The 18,862-nt window shown below is 43.8% G+C and overlaps 2 protein-coding genes across 2 annotated transcripts in view; both read left to right on the forward strand.

Moving 5' to 3' along the window:
* Window positions 1-6,576, forward strand: part of CRAMP1 (cramped chromatin regulator homolog 1) — a 49,179-nt gene extending 42,603 nt beyond the window's left edge. The window contains exon 21 of the mRNA XM_080617617.1: window positions 1,457-6,576. Coding sequence (XP_080473743.1) covers window positions 1,457-1,612 — 156 coding nt within the window. The 3' untranslated portion in view covers window positions 1,613-6,576. The remainder of the gene's footprint in view (window positions 1-1,456) is intronic.
* Window positions 6,577-8,879: 2,303 nt separating this feature from the next.
* Window positions 8,880-16,469, forward strand: JPT2 (Jupiter microtubule associated homolog 2). Its single transcript, XM_080617913.1, has 5 exons — window positions 8,880-8,943; window positions 12,731-12,879; window positions 13,887-14,029; window positions 15,410-15,455; window positions 16,166-16,469. The coding sequence occupies exons 1-5, from the start codon at window positions 8,900-8,902 to the stop codon at window positions 16,348-16,350; spliced, it is 567 nt and encodes a 188-aa protein (XP_080474039.1). The 5' UTR covers window positions 8,880-8,899; the 3' UTR covers window positions 16,351-16,469.
* The last annotated feature ends 2,393 nt before the right edge of the window (window positions 16,470-18,862 follow it).

The following is an 18,862-nucleotide window of genomic DNA, read 5'->3' on the forward strand; positions in this document are numbered from 1 at the left end:
AGGGGGTTGAAGCACCTGTCTGATAGGGAAGGCAGCTGATACTGGGCTGGTTCAGCCTGGAGAAGGCTTCAGGGCAGGAGGGACCTGGCCGCCTGCCAGTGCTTGGGTGGAAATCATCAAGAAGTATACAGGCCCTTCAGAGTAGTGATGCAAGGTGGGAGGAACAAGCAAAAGCTGAATTGAGAAAGATTCTGAGTACGTATAAAGAAAAGCTTTTTCACCCTGAGGACCAGCAGGCAGGGGAACAGGTTGCCAAGAGGTGCTAAGCAGTGTCTGTCTTCAGAGCTCTTCAAGGCTGACATCAGTAAAGCCCTGAGTAAGCCTGTCTGTCCTCGTGGGTGACAGGACCTTGGGTGACCTTGCTTTGAGCAGGAGGTTGAACTAGAGACCTCTTCAGGTCCCTTCCAGTCTTAATTACCCCACAGTTTACAGTTGCTGACTCAGTGTAGTGTTATGTACATTGTAGCTTTGGGGGGGCCTCCCCTGATGGAAGGAAAACGTCATTCCTCCATTGCTTTTTGCATTTGGATAAGGAGGTTCTGTACAGACCTTGTAAGCAGAAGCTGCAGCAAGCCCATGCTGTTTTAATGTGCCCGTGGCAGCTTCATACTCCGCACACATTTCCACCTCCTGGCCTAAATACAAAGATTATGCTTACTTGGTCGTGAGAATCTGTCAAGGAGTGTGCTAATTAAATGCATATATGATAAACTATTTGGTATGGATTTGAAGTGACATCACAGCCCTTGGTCTTACAATCTGCCTTCAGAAGAAAATGGGGTAAGCCACCATTTTAGGCACACCAAAGTAGCTGTTGTGGCAGATGTAGGATTGCATAGGAGTCTTCAGAGGAAACAAGTGTAATCTAAAAATGGCTTTAATGATGGGAGCATTTTGAAAGGCCTTTTATGCTTAGAGGTTAGAGGTTATATCTATAAAGTAATAGAGGTAATATCTATAAAGTGCACCTTAATGCTGGATTAAGGGTAGGCAGGTAAGGCCCACTGAGACTACAGGTTGGTTTGGGTGGATTTTTTTAGAGGCTTTCAGTTGTTCATGGACAAGAGCTGTTCTCTTAACTCAGATAAAGTGAGATAGAGTGTATCTTTCACATGAGGAGAGGCTGGGAATGGTGGTGAGGAAGCCACACTTAGGACAACAGGCAGCAGGCACAGATTGAAACATGAAATTCCATTTGAAAACAAGAAAACTTTATTAATGTGAGCATGTCAAACATGGAAACAGGTTGGCCAGAGAGGTTTTAGAATCTCCATTTGTGGAGATAATTCAGACCTGAATGGACAAGGTCCAGGGCAACATGTTCTGGCTGACCCTACGTGAGCAGGATGGTTGGACAAAATGATCTCAAGATGTCCCTTCCAACCTAAAATAGTTCTGTGGTGCTGTGAAATTTCTACTGACATATAGCTCTTGTTTTCTCTCATGTCTCTTGTAGGTGGTGGATTCCCAGCTTGCTTGCATGATGAATGAGAACAGCATAGATTACATCTCTCGTTTTAATGACCTTGCCCAGGAACTCTCAATACCTGAGCCAACTCGCAGGGAAATTCTATTTGATGGTGGTACCCCAATTGGGGATCTCTCACAGTGAGTGTGTAAGACCAGCAGGCTGGTGTAGACTGTTCAGCTATGTCAGAGCTTGCAGCGCTGGATCATGGCAGGGACAGGTTGTAGAGAAGCAGCTGAGGTTCAGTTGTTCCTGTCTTGTGCGCTTCTTGCAAACAGAAGCATTGTCTTCAGAGGTATGAAGAAGTATTTTCAAGTCCTAGAATGTGCAATATACTGGGAACAACAAAACATGGAATAGCATTACAGGAAATGGTGTGTCCCCTGCATCAGTGATACAAGATGGCTGTTTTATGGGACAGTCCTGGACTTGTACTTCAGAATGAGCAAGAAGATCAAGCAGGGAATAGCATTGCCAGAAGCTCAGCTACGTGAATTATTTTTTGTGTTGTAATCATAATACCATGATTTAGGATCCACATTTGAAGCTGTGGAGGATGAACAGTGGGGTTGGGGATGGGAAACATTTTGCATTTTGACATATCCTGGTTGGCACTCTTTTTGTCAGTCAATCAAACTGAAGTTTCTTGCATTCTCTTCAAAGGAGCTGTGACTCTACAGTGCTTCTTTTTTATAGAGCAGTCTGTTTCTTCGGCTGTGTTTTGTTGTTGACCGGCAGGGCACATAGCTGCTTTCTTGGTTTGTGGGGGAGTTCTGGTTCACCCTTCTCCCAGGCTGCATGGATCCTTGGGGAGTTATCTCTATTTTTAAACCCCATCGCATGGCACAGTCGTCACTTTCATCATCCTGACTGCACTCGTGTTTTCCATCTTTGAGATTCTTCATCCCATTGCACAGTTCATCCCATGAGTGGGGGAGTGCTTTCTTGCTTTCCCTGAAGAATGGTTGCTTTTTTCAATAAGGAAACACTGCAGAAGAGCCTACTGGAATCACTACGAAAGCTTTGTTGCAATTAGTCTTGGCTTTGCTGGAAACCTTTATATATTGCCATCTTTCTTCACAAAAACTGAGGATTTACTTGGGAGAGGAAATAGGAGAGAATATTGTAATATATAGAAACACGTAACATATTGACGCTAAAGTTGTTGAGAACTGTTTGTGTCTTGAAGAGGAGAGGGGTTAGTCCAAGCTTAATCCCTTAGTACTTCCTTACTTCCTCCTTGTTCTGTGAATTCCAGATGCTCTGTACTACCTCAGGGCATCATTTTTCACTATGGTCACTCCCAGGCACTAGTGGATATGGTATTCCCTCTACTGAATCCCTATGCATTCAAGGTTTTAATATTGGAAAGACCCAGATCCTGATACCAGTGGGTTCAAAGGAATGTGAAGTTACTTTCTTGAGAGCTGGTTTTCCATCAGTTCTACCTTGACAACTCAGGAGACTTTTCCTATTTCCTTTCCTATCAGTCATGAGATGCAATACTTTTATTGCGCCCCTTTTTTAAGCACTTGTCTGTTTCTCCAGTAAGAGGATGTTCCTTGGCTATTTTAAGTAGCTCTGAACTGATCCAAGGGGCTAGTCATATATAAACCTCAACTTTATATTATTAATAAATAATCAAAACTTCTCCATCTTGTAGGCTATTATCAGGAGTTCATTTTCCCAACTTGCACTGTACTTGGTGTATGTAGTTCTACCTGCCTTTAGCTACTTTTACAAGGCATTTGACTGGGCGTTTCTTCTTGTAACCCTGCTCATGATGCACTGATTGTATTTGCTGTTTTCCCAGTCACTTCATCCTGCTTTATGTTGATTATTTTTAACCACTCTGTAGTTTACCTTATGCTTTCTGTCACTAACAGAAAATGTAACAGGCTTTTTGATGCACCTTTTGTGTGGCCCAGAGCAACCTTCCTAATTTCGCTCAAAAAGCAGTGATGTTTGGATGACATTCCAGGACACCCTGTGTCAGGTTGCAGCTCTTTGACATAGGAACCATACAGATGTGCAAAACCAGCATTAGAACAACTGGATGTGCCCAGCAGGGAGGCAAACCTGTATTACTAGAAAGAAAACAATCATGACTAGAAGAATGGAGAGTTTCCTTCCTGTGGGTTAACTTCCTGTTCTGACCACGTTGTGTGTTACATTAAGTCCTGGCATTATTTCTCTTTCGTTATTCTTTCAGAGCCTTGTTAGAGAATTCTGATGAAATTATCAGGAAATCATGTAAACCTAAAATATAAAAGGTTGAAGGCTGTCAGAAAAATGAATGCTGGGGATGGTGTCATTCTGAGTATTGACGCTTGGTATGGAGAGGATACCTATGGGCCTCAAGAGTAATTCCCTCTAAAACTTTTAAGTTTTACTTTGAGTTGAGCTGTATTTTGGTGTGGTCTTTCCCAGATAGTTTCCTCTTGGGTTTGACTTCTTTCATCAGTAATGCTGATTATCCTATATGCTGTACTTCCAAAAATCCTTTGGACTTGCAGGACAAAAGCAGAGGGCTCCTGCTGTGGCTGTGGATTACAGGACATGCAGGATATAATCAAGTACTGTATAAAAGAACAAACCTGAACTCTTAAACTTCTAAACATGGCAAAAGCAGCCTGATGGTCTCCGGTGTGTTTAGATGGCTTGACAAACATTTTATCTTTACCCCTGCTGGTAATGAAGTGGATGTGATGCTAGGTTTGACTCCTTGGTTGCCAAGAACAAGTGCCAGTGTTGCTGCACTGACATGGCAGAGCACCAGGATCCGTGACTTCTTGACATACAGGGACCTGTCACGCTGCACTTCCTCAGCCCATTCCATTCCCATAGGGGAATAATAGAATAGCAGAATGAAGTCAGCAGAATGACTATTCCTAATGGTGCCATGAGATCAGAAAACTTTACTGTTCTGAATGTTTGCAAGTAGACTTGGACCACCAAGTAATAACAAAGTGGAAATGACAGATGTCAGTTCAGCACTCACAATTTTGTGGTTAGAAATGTTTGGCATCAGCCTCTTGAAAGTTGTCATTATGAAACAAAATTTGATTTCAGAGCTGTAACACTTGTAAGCTCCAGTTTAGTTACAGAGCCCTTTCAGGACAAGTCTTACCAGGGAAAAAAAAATTGAAAATAACGTAGATCATTGTGGTGATGTTGAATCAATGCAGAATTTGTTGTCCCTATTACGTGAAAGATCACTTGAACACACCTCTGGATGCACCAGCTCTACATTTTAGGTGGGTGTGCTTTACAATTGTAATCATCAACAGTTCGTGCCTAAAGCTGCTAAGCGAAAAATTAGTGGGTTGGGGTGTGTACACACACACACACATGCATGCTTGTGTGTGTATATTTATTTTTTGTAAAACACAGAACTTTCTCATTTTTACCTACTCAGCTTCCCCAACAGAAGCAGTAAGATCCCTTTGTGTAACAATGCTGCACACACATTCTGGCATGTTCAACTGACCCACACACGATGGGTTTTGATGTAAATGTGACTTTGTCAGCTTAACAGCTCCTTGGGGCACTGTAGGGTGGTTAGAGAAGACAAATGGACACTAATAGCTTCCATTATCAATTGTTCCAGGCTCTCCCCATGTGACTGTGTATAATAAGGAAGTTTTGAGTCATTCAGCAAGGTGAATGGTGGAAAATGCAGAGTTTGTTGCCATCATGGTCTGGATGACAAGCAGCACTACATCCTAGGGACTACAGCTGCCCATGCGTGCGATGAGTTTTCTGCTGGGTGTTGCTTCCTGATTACCCCACAATTCATTTTATCCTTTATCACTAAAACTACTAAGCATAGGAATACTAACTGTTTTTAATACAGCCTTGTTAAGCCTTTTTTTGACACCCCTCTCTATTTCGAAATGAAGTTGATTGGATCAAATCTAACTCATAAAGACATCTCATTTACTGACTCCACACGTCCCAGAATGGAAATTGAGTTGTATTTTGTTTTTTACAGTCAGACTTTGGATGCATTTATAAGGAAAGTACTGCACTTTTTTTTTTTTTTTTTTTTTTTTCCTTTTCAAACCTTTGAATCTCTTAATTCCACAGCAATTTGTAAATGTTGACTAAGTGAAACCTTGGCAAGCACTACAGCAATAAGTTATCATTAATTATTGAAACATGATAACTGCTTTAGAGCTTATGGTTCTGGCAGCAAAGTTTAATGCTGTTTCTTTTAATAATAGTTAAGCCATATCATCTAAGGTTTCTGGCTTGAGATGTGAATTTGTTTTATAGATTATAAATATATAGTGTATGTATAAAGCAGAATGCCTGTCCTTATTGATTATTTTTTGTACCATATTGTAAATTATATTATTTATTCTTTACCAATTTTGAAAAAGGTGGTTTTGTTATTTAATATAATATACAAAAGCTGTTAAACTTCCTCTGTTTAAATTTCCAATTCAACTTGTAAAGCTGTTTCTATTCTTGTGCATAAATAAATACTAATACTTGGTCTAACTTGCGTCCAGTGTGGTACTTGCTGTTTATGCCCTCTCAGATGTTTTTTTTTTTTTTCATTTAAACTTTATTTACACATTAATGGCCAGGAAGAGGAGGGTGCTAAAAATTTGTCCATAAGGCTAAGCCTCCCAAGGTGAAAGTGTGGTTTCAGTGAAATTGGACTTCCATTGACATCTCCCATCCCAGAATTATCATGCTTTTTACCATGGTGAGAGAAGGTCAGGGGGAGGTTTGAGGCAGGGGTGTGTGAGGGATGTTTGGCTTTTTTTTTCCTTTTTTTTTCCCATTCCCACTAGTGTCTGCTGACTGTATCAGAAATGGGTCAAACCAGAAGGCTGCCTGTCCTGTCTTCATCCATGGCCACCAGGATGAACAAGGGGAAGGAAGAAAAAATAACACACACTACCAATCAAAAAGGTACAATAAAAATGGTATTGTACATCTTGGGGTTAGTTTTTTGTTTTTATACTCCTAGCATTTTTTTCCTTCACAGCTTCAGATAAGCAGGCTGTATTCAGGCCATCATGCTGTGTATAACCACTATCAGAAAACCCTGCTCAGACTCAAGGCCCAGGTTTCCTTCCAAGCTGAATTATCCTGTGATCTGTGTCATTAACCAATTCCTTTTTTGTACATATTTAGGATTTTCATGTCTGCAATATCCAATGGCAGCTTTAGTTCAATTTTGCATTGAGCACATGCAAGAGCATTTGTAAACTAGATAAGAAAAAGATTTTTAAAAGCTCAACAAAAAACTTTTTAATAACATTCTGCAATACTTCCTTTTCCCTCCCAAGAATGAGGACTCATCTCTACCATCTGGGTACTGAGAAAACAGCACTGTAGGAGTAAGCCTGAGCTCTTTCTGTGCAGCTTCTCACCTCCACCATGCTGGGCAGCCTGTTCCAATGCCTGACCACACCCTTTGTGGAAGGAATTGTTCCTAATTTCCAGTCTAAAGTTCTCCTGGTGCAGTTACCTCTTGTCCTACCTCTCCTGGCTTGGGAGAAGAGACCAGCCACCTCCTGCCTCCATCCTCCTTTCAGGCAGTTGTAGAGGCCAGTAAGATCCCCCCTGAGCCTTCTCTTCTCCAGACTAAACCCCCCAGTTCCCTCAGCCATTCCTCATCACACTTGTGCTCCAGACACTTCACCAGCTCCATTGCCCTTCTCTGGACCCACTCCAGTACCTCAATGCCTCTCTTGTAGTGAGGGGCCCAGAACCAAACACAGGATTTGAGATGCAGCCCTCGGCCTGGCCTCGTCCTGGCCCTGCTTAGCCACACTATTGCTGATACAGGTCAGGATACCATTCACTGTCTTGGCTGCCTGGGCACACACATAAAACAAACAAAGCAAGAAGTTGCAGTTAAAGTACGTATTTTTGGTGTGTTGCTTTGGGTGGTTTTGCTGGGTTTTGGGGATCTTTCTTTTTTTTTTTATCCTTCAGTACTTGAAATATGGAAAGCTGTGGAGCCATAATTAAACCCTTCAGCTGAAAACGTTCACTTGTTATGTCCCTGTCACTGAACACCGTTTGGTTGAGCAGGCAATGCAGCATGACTGCAGCAGTGCCTCCCCACTCGGGCTGTTTGACAGTTGGCAGCAGTTCATGGACAGCATCTCCCGGGACAGGGACTGCAGAGCTGGATTTTGATGCTGAGATGGGCCACCCTGATACGCAGAGAGACTCCACAACTCGTTAAAGTTGTAAAGTAGGTATGCTTTATTCAGAGCTGAGGCGCATGGGGGATTGCTCCTCCAAAGGCACGCGCACCTTTCCTTTGTCACTTTGTTTATATTGCATATAATGATTACATAAACATGAGATTGCTTCACGTCTAATACATATGCAAAACCTATTCCCGTCTAGTATTATAATTAGTTTTCTGGCATTTGTCCCATTGATGCGCTTGCGCAGTCCCTCCTGGCGGTGGTCGCTACGGGGTCGTGAGGATGAAGGCTTGTAGTTCCTCTTCATCACCGAGAGTAACCTCTTGCTTTCACACAGACTCAATAGGGTTTGGCTCCTATCCAAACCACAAGTTCAGTACAAGCTGGTTTTATGTATCTTAAAGCAGAAACTTGTCAGGCTTGCAAATTTTGTTACTCTGGTTATCTTTTGTTCCTTTTCTTTCTATAGATACTGTTTAAACAAAAATGTCTTTTAAATGTTCATCACACAAGCTATGAATCTTATCTATTACAATTCTGCCTAGCAGCTGTAACTCCTACAATTCTGCTTCGCAATTCTAGCAACTTTAACTCCTACGGAATGAATGTTTAAGCGAACACAGTGTTAAGCAAGCAATGTGATAAACGTTAAGCAGGCACAATGTTAACTCTCTATTCCCAGGCATCAGCCCTCTGCTCAGACAGAGCTGGTGAGGGTCAGGGGCTCCCTGCAGTCACGGTGCTGAAGCCATCCACTTAGAGTTGTCTCCGGGGTTATCCCTCACGATGCTCTTTCTCCCGCTTTCGGCTCTGCCCGCGGGCCCCGGCTGCGCCGCTCAAGTACAGACCGGACTGAGTCCCCCTCAACTGACAAAACCCCACCGCTTCTGCCAACGAGAGCAAACAGCAGCCGAACCCAGCCTTGCTCACTGCTGCCCTACTAGGCCCTTTAAGCCCCATCCCGCTGCTCGCCTTTTGCCTTCTCCCAGCCAATGGCTCTGCAATTCCGTGTGTTACGCCAGGCGTAGCCAATGGCAAGCGGACAGGAGGAACGACGGCGCGAGCCGTTTTCAAGCTTCCCTTCCTCTTTGAGGCTCACCGGACAGGCGGGATATCGCGAGGGCGAGCTGCACGCGATAGGCTGTTCGACGTGATGGGCTGGTGGGATAGTCAATGGTAGGGCAGGGCGGGGCCACCGCGCTACCTGCGGCCCGAGGGGAGTACAGCGCACGGGATTGAGTTTGTCACCATGTTTCAGGCCTCTGAGGCCGATCCGGCGAAGCCGAGCTCCAGGTGCCGCAGCGGGATAGCGCCAGCGGCGCGGGGTGATGGGAGGAGCGGAAAGAGCTCCGCAGCAGCGCGAGGCTTTGTTCGTGGCGCGCGGCGGCTCCGGCTGAGGCGCGGTGCTGGGGGCGGGGGCGCGGCGCTGAGGGGCTGCGGGAGCGGGTCTTTGCTGAGGGTACTGTTGCTGCGTTGGGCCGGCACGTCCTCCCCATCTCCCCCATCGCCGGTAGCTGGGGGCTAGCGCAGGGCGGCTGTGCTCGCTTCCTGTCCAGGGGCTGCGCTGTGCTTCGGTTTACTGGCCTGGGGCCGAAGCGGGGATGACGACGCCACTGCCCTGGGCTTGGGGCCATGCGTGGGGCAGGCAGAGGGGCGGCAGGGCCGGTCCCGTGGGGCTGCGGCGCTCGGCGCCCAGCCTGCCCCGTAGGGAGCGGGGCTGGGTCCTGCCAGGTAGGGCTCTGGATCCTGAGGGGTTCTGTGCCCGTTTGTCCCTCCTCGGGGAAGGAGCGGGATCTGATCACACCCTGTGAAGCTTTGTGAGGATCCAGTGCAAACGGCGGCATGAGCAGATGTGAGCTTATTGTAGCCGTGTGAAGCTGAGATCCATTGTTACACTTGGACGAGAGCACCTATCTTAATAACGTGGAGCTGGAGTGATTAATCCGTCCGAGAGGTAATTGTGTTCTCGGCGGGGAAGGAAGGAAGGAAGTATTTCAAAATCGTGAAAGGGTGTTTTAAGTCTGTCTTTCGTTCCAGTCGCTCTAAGCTATGACCTGGTTTTAAAATACTTCTGAGGATGCTCTGCCCTTACTATAGTCTCTGAGAAGCTTCTGTTCTCATGGCAATTCTGAAACCACATATTACTCATAAATTAGGTTTCGGGATAGATTCTAGACTGCAGACCATGAGAACCTTTTAGTTGACAGCAAGCAAAGGTGGTCTTGTTCCAGCTTGTTCTCTGGCACTGTGGCTGTGGACAAGCTCCAGCAGAGCAGGCAGCAGCATCAACAGGTCCGGCAGAGCACATGCTGCAGCACAGTGTGTTTACTGGGCTCCATACAGTGGTCTCTGAGATTGTCACTCCTGACGCACGGCCTGTGCCAGCAAAAGCAAAAAGTATTCTGTTTAAGGATGCTTTTCCCAGAGTTTATTCATTCCCTAATGAACACTTCATTTGATGATAATGTAAATCGTCATGCAGCTCTTGATGATGTATAGAAGTTTCATTAATTAAAACTACGTCCAACTCAAAATCCCTGCAGCAACTGCCAGCAGCTGAGGAAGTGGGGAAAAATAACTCCTCCTCATGTGAAAATTTTTGTGAGGCAATTACAAACAAATGCTTTGCATTTTGAGAGCTCCATAATACAGGAGTATTACTGCTAGAAGTAAATGATGCTAAAAATGTTTTAAATAAAGGCTTCCACTTAAATAATTGCTCCCTGTATCACTATACACATTAACTGGATCACTAGAGATAAAACTGGCTTGCTGAATCAACTGCCTATTAAACGTTAATAATGATGCTTTGTATTGTTAAGGAAGCCTTGCTTTTCCAAAATAAAATGAGGAATTGCATGTTGAGAGCTCCTGTTGCTCCGAAAGCAAAGCAGGACAGAATTCTGTCTTTCTACTGCTGTTGCACACTGTAAAGATTAATTGTTTTTATGTATCCTCAGCTCATCTAGTACATGAGCAGCTTCGCAGCTACTCAGTGGGGCTGAAAATGTTACGGGTAGCCATCTTAAAAATATGGCTACAGATACGTTTGTTTATATAGCCAGCATCTTGAAGTAATGGATAGGCCTTGGCATCTCTTCCATAGGTCAGCTGAAAGGTTTAATAAGGAAAGGGCATTCAAATCAAGTGTGTTAGAATGTAGGGGGGAAAAAAAAAAAGAAAGACCACAAGAACTAATTAAAATTCTTCAAGCCTGCCAGAATAGAACAATGCAATTAGTAGAAGCTTTTAAATGTACTGGGGAGGGTTCTTAATTCAGCTACTCCAGGTGAATTGACAGAATTCTGGTCTACGGGAGGAGAAGAGGCAGATTCTGATTGCCTAGAAAACTAAGGGTTTTTTCAGTACTATTTAAAAGAACAAAACAACACCTTCCCTTTTCCCTCTCCTCCCAAAGGAAGAAAGAGCTAACTTATCTGGCTACAAGACAAGAACATGTAACCTGACATAATACCAGTATAAACTAAAATGACTGTAAAGTTTAAGTTGAGTTTCCTGGTACTCTGTTGAGGCAGCTAACACTAGCTTCTCAAGCAAGCAGATAGTATAGTGGATCTGTAGCCTCTTGGACACAAAACTATAAATAAACCTTGTGCTCAGATATGAATCTTACCTGTGCTGTGGACCAGACAGTTGTCTACTGAAATTCTAGTTACTCCCTCAAGCTGAAGAGGTTCCTTAAATGCACACTCGTACTAAGGATTAAAGTAGTGAAATGGGCCGGTAAAGAGAGTCTCTGAGGCTGGTTCTGTCTTTATAAACTACTCCCAGATTGAAAGAGGAATTTTTTTTCTCCTTCCTCACAGAGACAATAGAACTGCTTTCTGCATCCTGAGATCTGAAATGCTGACAAAGCTCATTTTCTGAACAGGGCAGCCAAATATTTCTACTTTTGAGAAATTAAATCTTGGAGTTAAACTGGAGTAGATCTTGTCTCCTAGAGGAACCTCTATGCTGGCAGATGTCTACCTGAAAAGGCTTGCTTCTGTCACAGACCTATGGAGGGATGTGTTGTATTAATTCGCTGACATTTGAATTCTGTTTGGTAGAGTGGGATAAAGATCTTGCAGTGTAGAACTGATTTTTTTGTGTAAAAGTAAAGGTTAGTTTAGGGCACAGATCAAGCATTCAGATTATAAGAGGTATGATTTGACTGCTACTTTTGCACAGCTGCTAAGATTGTGGGTAATGGGTCAAGTAGACATAACTGTAAAGGTTATTTTTGATACTGAGGTATTCAGTGCTTTCCCAGGTTTTTTCTGTTACTTTTCCAGTTAATTCCACTGATTCTACTCCCAGGTAGTGGTTCAGTTCCTTTTCAGGGCAGGACCTGAGTCTGTTGAACAAGGAGTAGGTATTAACTGTGGACTTTCTACTTGAGGACAAGCATGACCATTTTCGATAAGTCAGCTCATTTCTGTTGTAACCTCCAATGTCTGTGAGTGTCTGTTGAATATAACTCAACAGACTTTGTGGAGCTTTGGTTGTAATAGATTTGCATCTTCACCACAAAAAAATCGGCTCTTTGGCATCCGCTTTCCATTGTAAACTCTACAGCAGCTAATATGACAACTGAGCAAGGATGAGCATAGCTACTAAAATACTACAATTTTTTAGTAGCTATGAAATACCTGCTTTTATTTAGAAGTTGATGGGTTTGACTTGTAGCACAGATGCACAGTTGGTATGTGCAGTTTAGCAGAAAGTCGGATTCTGTAATGGACATGTCTTCTCTTAATCCATTCCTTCTGAACACCACAGGTAGCTCAGTCACTGCTTTTAGTGGCACTGTGATGACTATTCCAAGTCACTGTAGACAACATATAATGATCAAGTTGACTGACTAGGAGGCTGGCAGTGTTTGTGCTGAACTTGAGTATATTTTATTAGAACAGCTCCTGACAAGTGGGTACTTCATGGATGTAGCTGAATTACCTGAAGTAAATTCAAATCTGAATAGTTATTCATAACTACAGGGGAGAATGTGGACATGAAATATTTTAACTGCTGAAATTCCAAGCAAGCTTTTGTCACTTGCTTCTGTCATTCTGCACCATAGGGTATTGAAGCCCCCAGGAGGAGGGTGTAGTAACCTCTTCGGGAGTACAGAGGAAGTTTCTTCTTCAAGCAGGCCACACCGAATGGCATCCAATATCTTTGGAGCATCAGAACAGCCTCAAAACATTCCAAAAAGAACAAACCCTCCAGGTAAGAGCTGCCACCTCCTTCAGCACTGTTGGGCTCTGAATGGCATCACAGAACTGGTTTCGTATTCCTAAAGTGGAACGCTGATCTGTCTGCTTTTCTATGTTGAATTTTTACAAATTGAGTGGGCTTGAGCAATGAATCTATTCAGATTTCTGAAAATCTGATTATATCAGTCATCTTGTCCTGTGTTCAGCAGTAGCAGTCACTTTTTCTCCTTCTTAGTAGCTGGTGCAGCGCTATGTTTTTGACTTTCGGCCTGGGGACAGTATTGATAAAGCCGATGTTTTCAGTTGCTGGTCAGAATGTTTAGTCTGACCAAGGACTTTGTGAGTCTCATGCTCTGCCAGGGAGGAGGGGAAGCCGGGAGGAAGCAGGGGCGGGATACCTGACCCAAACTAGCCAAAGAAGTATTCCATACCACAGCACGTCATGCCCGGGATGTAACTGGGAGTTACCCGGAAGGGCACGCTCTGCTCGGTCGGGCTCATTTTCGGCGGGTGGGATCGTATTCTCTTCCCTTGTCATTTCTCTTATCATTATTATTATTGGTGGCAGCAGTAATGATTTATGTTATGTCTTAGTTACTAGACTGTTCTTATCTGAACCCCGTGGGAGTTACATTCTTTCGATTCTCCTCCTCATCCCTCCGGGGGGGGGAGTAGAAACTGTGTGGCTGGCTTACCCCACAACACATCTGCATATTCATAGACTTCTTAGCACATCATCCAAGTCTAGTTATTTCAGATTTGAGGTCTAGGAACTGATGAAAGGAAGCTGTTTCTATTCTAGAGCTGTGTCATCAGTTAGCTGCACTGAGTACAGCTGTGAATCTGGAATCTGCTAGTGAATTCTTGTAATGAAGGATTTCAGCTAGTATCTTCAGGAAATCAGAAGTAAGTGTCCAGGCTGTAGGGTTCTAGAAGTCTTAAATTCTTGTATCTTTTTTTTAACGTAGTGTGGTAAAACTAAGTCACCTAGGAAAAATTAATCTAACAACTGCCTTGCAGGAGGAAAAGAAAGTGGTATTTTTGAGGATTCTAGTTCTGCTCAGCCTCGTCCACGCATGAATCCACCTGGTGGGAAAACAAGTGATATCTTTGGGTCTCCTGTGTCTACCGCTGTTGTGCGAGCACATCCAAACAAGCCCAAGGTACTTGTGCTACTTCTTTTGCTGTCAAATCAAGGAGCTTGCCCCACAGCCCTATCACAGTGCAGTGCCTGTATTCAATTTAAGTTGACAGACCCTATAACATAGGGTAACGTCAAGTTATGCAGTTATTCCCAAAGACTCTTTGATAGCTTGTTGTCTTTGGTGCATCAGATCTCAGCATGCTCTGCAGTTTGCAATGAAACTATTCATTAGACTGTGGATGTGCGTTCATACCTGTGAGCTGCAGTCATAAATCTTTACATGGATTTTAAGATGAAATATGTAATAGCTGGAGAGGCTTGTAGTTATGACCAAATCTGGTTTCTAGAAAAGGAGGACACATTGCAAATACTTGCCAGTTAATTTATTTAAATGCTCTATATTCAGATTTACAACCTGCTGGCTTACTCTAAGTAGATACTAGTAAGTGAGTATGTTGGCAATGGTTTTGACATGTCAGCATGGAAACTGAACATCCCATGAAACACAGTTCACTGCTGAACAACTAGCAGCAGCTTCACTTGTCCTGGAGCCTTTAGAAGAAAAGATGCACGCCCTGGAGTAGATTTGGGTGGATTTGGGTCATAAGAAAGGAGGAGGGGAAAAGACAGACTAAAAGATTGGGAGGTGGATTTTGTCAGTGGTAGTGCTGGTGGTGTGGAAGGGGCTTTGCTTTGTTCCTCTGTGTCTTTTCTTTGGGCTGGTCTCTGGGGGTTTTTTTAGTCACTTTTTAAAAAGTGACATTTATTCGTGTGAATTCCTGACTAAATGGAAGACACCACTTTGGAAATTCCTGTGTTTAAGTAGAGCATGGGAACTGAGAGGAATACTGGGATGGAAAGGATACAGTATGTTTCATGGGTGGGAAAACATGCAAGCTTTTCTGAAGCATTGCTGGGTAGAAATCCCAACAATCAGTTGGGATTGTGGGGGATATGACTTGGCTGTTGGGTGCTGTGGACACTCGCTGAAGACAGTAACTGCTGCATATACATCGGTTGCTCAAGGGCTGCCTGTGCTGTAGTGAACACCAGCTTTTCCTGGGCAGTAATGGGTGCTTGACACAAATGGTAATTCCAGACCTTTAGACTGAACTGTTTATCAGGGACAAAGCTTTAAACTCCTGACAAACTAATGTAATGTCTTCATCTGGGTTTCAGTGAATTGTGTGAGATGTGCACCTTAGCAGGAGTTACTGTCTACCACTACTTTTGGGGTTATGTGTAGCTGTGGAGTGGATGCAGGGCAGCACACAGTGCCTGCAGCTATTGGCTTTTATTGTGCTAAAGGTGAAAACTTAGATCAGAAACAAAGCAAAACTTTGTGAAGGACGCTGTTTGAGAACAATAATATTCTAGATAGTTCTTGCTTTCTTTGCAGGATCACATTGTCTTGAAAGAAGATGAAACACCAAAGAAGCTTGAAGGTCAGCAAAATAAGTTCCTGTCTCTTGAAGAAGTTAAGCTCTGAGGAATAGTTTCTTATGCTTCGTCTTAAAAACATGAGACTAAGGCTGGTGTTTAGGTTAATATAAACTGAGAAGTTTTCTTTCTGTTAGACAGAAATTCAATCACTTGTCTCAGGGAAATTATTCTCCTCCATTGAGAATATACTTTGATTGATGCCGTGTGCGTATATAGTTATATGTGGAATCCATAGAGACAGAAAAAACCAACCTGTCGGATTGCTTCCTTCTCCCTTGCCATCTCCTTCAAATGTGCAATCTTGGCTGCCTGTAGTTGTAAAGAACCAATAGCTGACTGAAAAAATGTGTTATTGCTTAGCTGGTGCTTGTTAAAGAATGATGGGAACATGGCTTTCAAGGTCAGCATGAAAAGATCGATTGGTGCTTTGCATCTCTTAATTGTGTGAAACTGCCAAAATAGTTCTGCAGGTGCATTGCTCAGCTGACGTATCCTTGTTAGAAAGATGGCTGAAGGAAGAGAGGAATTGTTATGAAAAGTTAAATTCTTCCTCAACACCTATTTTCTGCAAGAAAAATGAACAGATGTAGAAACATTGGTGTGCTATGGATGGGAGACATGGGGAATAGTGCAGCCTGCCATAGAGGGGTGCACTTTGTGCACTGCAGAATAGCAACAGCCAGTTGATCTAATTCCTTTTCTTTTTATTCAGCTACAGAAAATATCAAACCACAGCTGGAAGCTGGAGGCGAGAAAAAAGATGTGGGCAAAGAGGAGCGACGCTTGGAGCCAGAGCCCAAGATAGACAATCACGAGCCCCGATTAGGGCCAAGGCCGCGCTCACACAACAAGGTCCTCAATCCGCCTGGGGGAAAGTCCAGTATTGCATTCTATTAGTCATCTGTTCCCTGTCACTAACAAAGTGTGCACAGAAATGCTTGTCTGTGGTTGTGAGGCCAGTTTACAGACTGCTGTTTGTGGATAGGTCATTAGGCAGATGATTAAGGTTTATGCTTAAGTGTGTAAGGGTGGTTAACCTGATGATTTGGGGAGGGAGGGTTGGGGAGGGAAAGGGTCCCCGGTGGGAGATGTGAGCATTGGCCTGCCTGGGTGGGTAGCCGGGGGGAACATTAGTGTAACTTTGTGGAAGAACAGTGCTACTTGTGGTGAGTTCATAAGACTGAGGTTCTCAGCTAGCTGGTGGCTCAGGATGCTCTCGTGGAGTCTGGCACATTACAGTCAACATGTAAAACATGGTGAATGATGAGGACCAAGAGACCACCCCAGACAGCTTCTGCAGGAGGCAGGCAGGCTGTGTCTCCCTCTGGGGCACAGGATGCAGCCTCACACAGGAGTTGGTAGCAGTCACTTGAATGTGAATACATTCTACTGGAACTATGGTGCTGTGGGTTTGAGTGTCTTCCATCTTTGGTTCTTTTTCTCTTTTCTTGCCTTGCAGCATGTGATTGCTGATACAAGGCCAACACATGCTGAAAGTTTCTTTTATACTCATGAACCATCATAGGTTAATAAACATAGTGGTCTTCCCCTCCCCAGAGTATTCAGGCCTTTCTGATGCTTTCAGTAATCTGATTACTACAACTAGCTCTTGAACAGTGATGGCATCAGTCTTAACACACTGATCCATGAAGGTACTTTTATTTCAGGTATCCTGATTGAGTGCTTGTACATTTTCTGGTAAAGATGTGGCTGCAAACAATAGCTTTATGGTGCTCTTTGAACAGAAGCTACTTAAAGTGTACAGTTACCACAGAGAGTGTACTATAGTGTCCAGGCACTAGCTCTGACCCAACCAGTGTAGAATTGCCTCAGCTTCTGCACAAGTTTTTCCTTTGTACCCTGCAGAAACCAGAACTGGTTCTGCTGGCTTTACCACAGTGCATTCGTTTGTCTGTGCTGACTCTGTTAGTGACTCTCTTGTCTTTGGTCAGCCTTACTTTTGCCTTCGACTGCCTCAGATTTTTGTTAGTAAGGTTGGGAGGAGTACATGGATTCTCCCAAACCAAGCACTGTAGTTGTGAGACATGCTGTGGACTATCCTAGCTGGAGAAACAAAGACTAGCGATACCAACCTTTTAGTTGTGCTGGCTCTTAAATCATGTTTGGAAGATGTGCGTGTTCTGAGCAAACACATGTTGGTAGTTCCTATCATTTGTTCTCTGAATGGACTTTCTAATCATACCCAGAGGTATGAGCTGTGACTGTTAACATGAGGTGCTTACTGTTCAGTGGATTTCATAGTGACTTTTTACATTTGACATATTGAAACAGGAGTTGTTCAGGTTCACCAAAGAAAAAGTGGCCTTACCTGCCTCTGTCTGCTCTGTTCTAGCCCAGGTTTCCTGGGACTGGCTCTGCAATGGGGGCTAAAACACCCTGTGATGATGGTGCTTAGTCAAGGGCTCAGTCCAGTGAACGTCAGCCATGGTGGATGAAGACTTAGTTCCCTTTCCAGATAGTGGAAGTGAAATACATAGGGCTGTGCTAAGAGTAGAAATAGCCATGAAAAGTTGGTATTTCAGTGTCTTTGTACCTTTCAGATAGGTTTGGAACTCCCTGTCATTTGCCCTTCTGGGAAAACAGGAGGAAAAGAGTGGTTCTAACTGCAACTCTGAAACGGACTTCTGTTAGTTCCAAACATGTCTTTCCTAGCAGCAATGCTCGAGTCTGTGCTGGCTAGACTCTGGCTGAGTCTAAGCCATCAATTTCAGTTCCTGCATCCAGTACTTGACAGGGTTTAGGAGGCCACCATGTGGAAAAGTCAACCAGAGGCTCATTTCTGCACTGAAGAGGCTGGTGTAATTGACATTGTCTGTAGCACTGAGCTTAGGGTGGGCATCTTCTTGCACCTGGTGTGCATTGGCTGCAGTGCCTGTCTTTTAAACAGAAACTTCCAACTAGGCCTTAAATTAGTTAATCTAGGTTAATTTTCTTGGATTTCTTTCTTTGGAATCTAAACCATGTTTTTAACTCATCAAATAAGATTGATAAGAGCATTTTTCGAGGATGGAGGCGGTTTGGAAATCAAATTATGAGTAATTCAGTTTTCAATAAACCTCTGTATTTTGGTACTTCCCTGTTGTGCTGCAGTTGTCTGCTTTTATACATCAGTCGGTTCCTAGGTGAGTGTAGATACACCGGTAAGTTTTGTTATGCCAAATTGGGAAGATTGCACAAATATCTTCTGGCCTCTGCACTGGGAGCGTGCTTTGAAGATAAGGTGTTCTGCTCATAGGACAAGCACCTCTGATCCCTACAAAGGGCTCAGAGGGGACAGTAGTGTGGGCGGGCAGTTCAGACCGGTGCCTTTTTGTGGGCACCGTTCCAGGTGTACTGCAGTCATTTTGAGCTTCTCTACTGAGAGAGATGTGGCTTGGGGAGGGAGTTC

This window comes from Psittacula echo (genome assembly GCF_963264785.1).
Source record: "Psittacula echo genome assembly, chromosome: 5".
Lineage (NCBI taxonomy): Eukaryota > Metazoa > Chordata > Aves > Psittaciformes > Psittacidae > Psittacula > Psittacula echo.

Excerpts from the sequence above, each read along its gene's own strand:
- JPT2 (XM_080617913.1), top strand. The coding sequence starts at position 8,900 with ATGTTTCAGGCCTCTGAGGCCGATCCGGCGAAGCCGAGCTCCAG. Across the intron at positions 12,880-13,886 it reads AAAAAGAACAAACCCTCCAG|GAGGAAAAGAAAGTGGTATT; the intron begins GTAAGAGCTGCC and ends ACTGCCTTGCAG. Across the intron at positions 14,030-15,409 it reads CACATCCAAACAAGCCCAAG|GATCACATTGTCTTGAAAGA; the intron begins GTACTTGTGCTA and ends CTTTCTTTGCAG.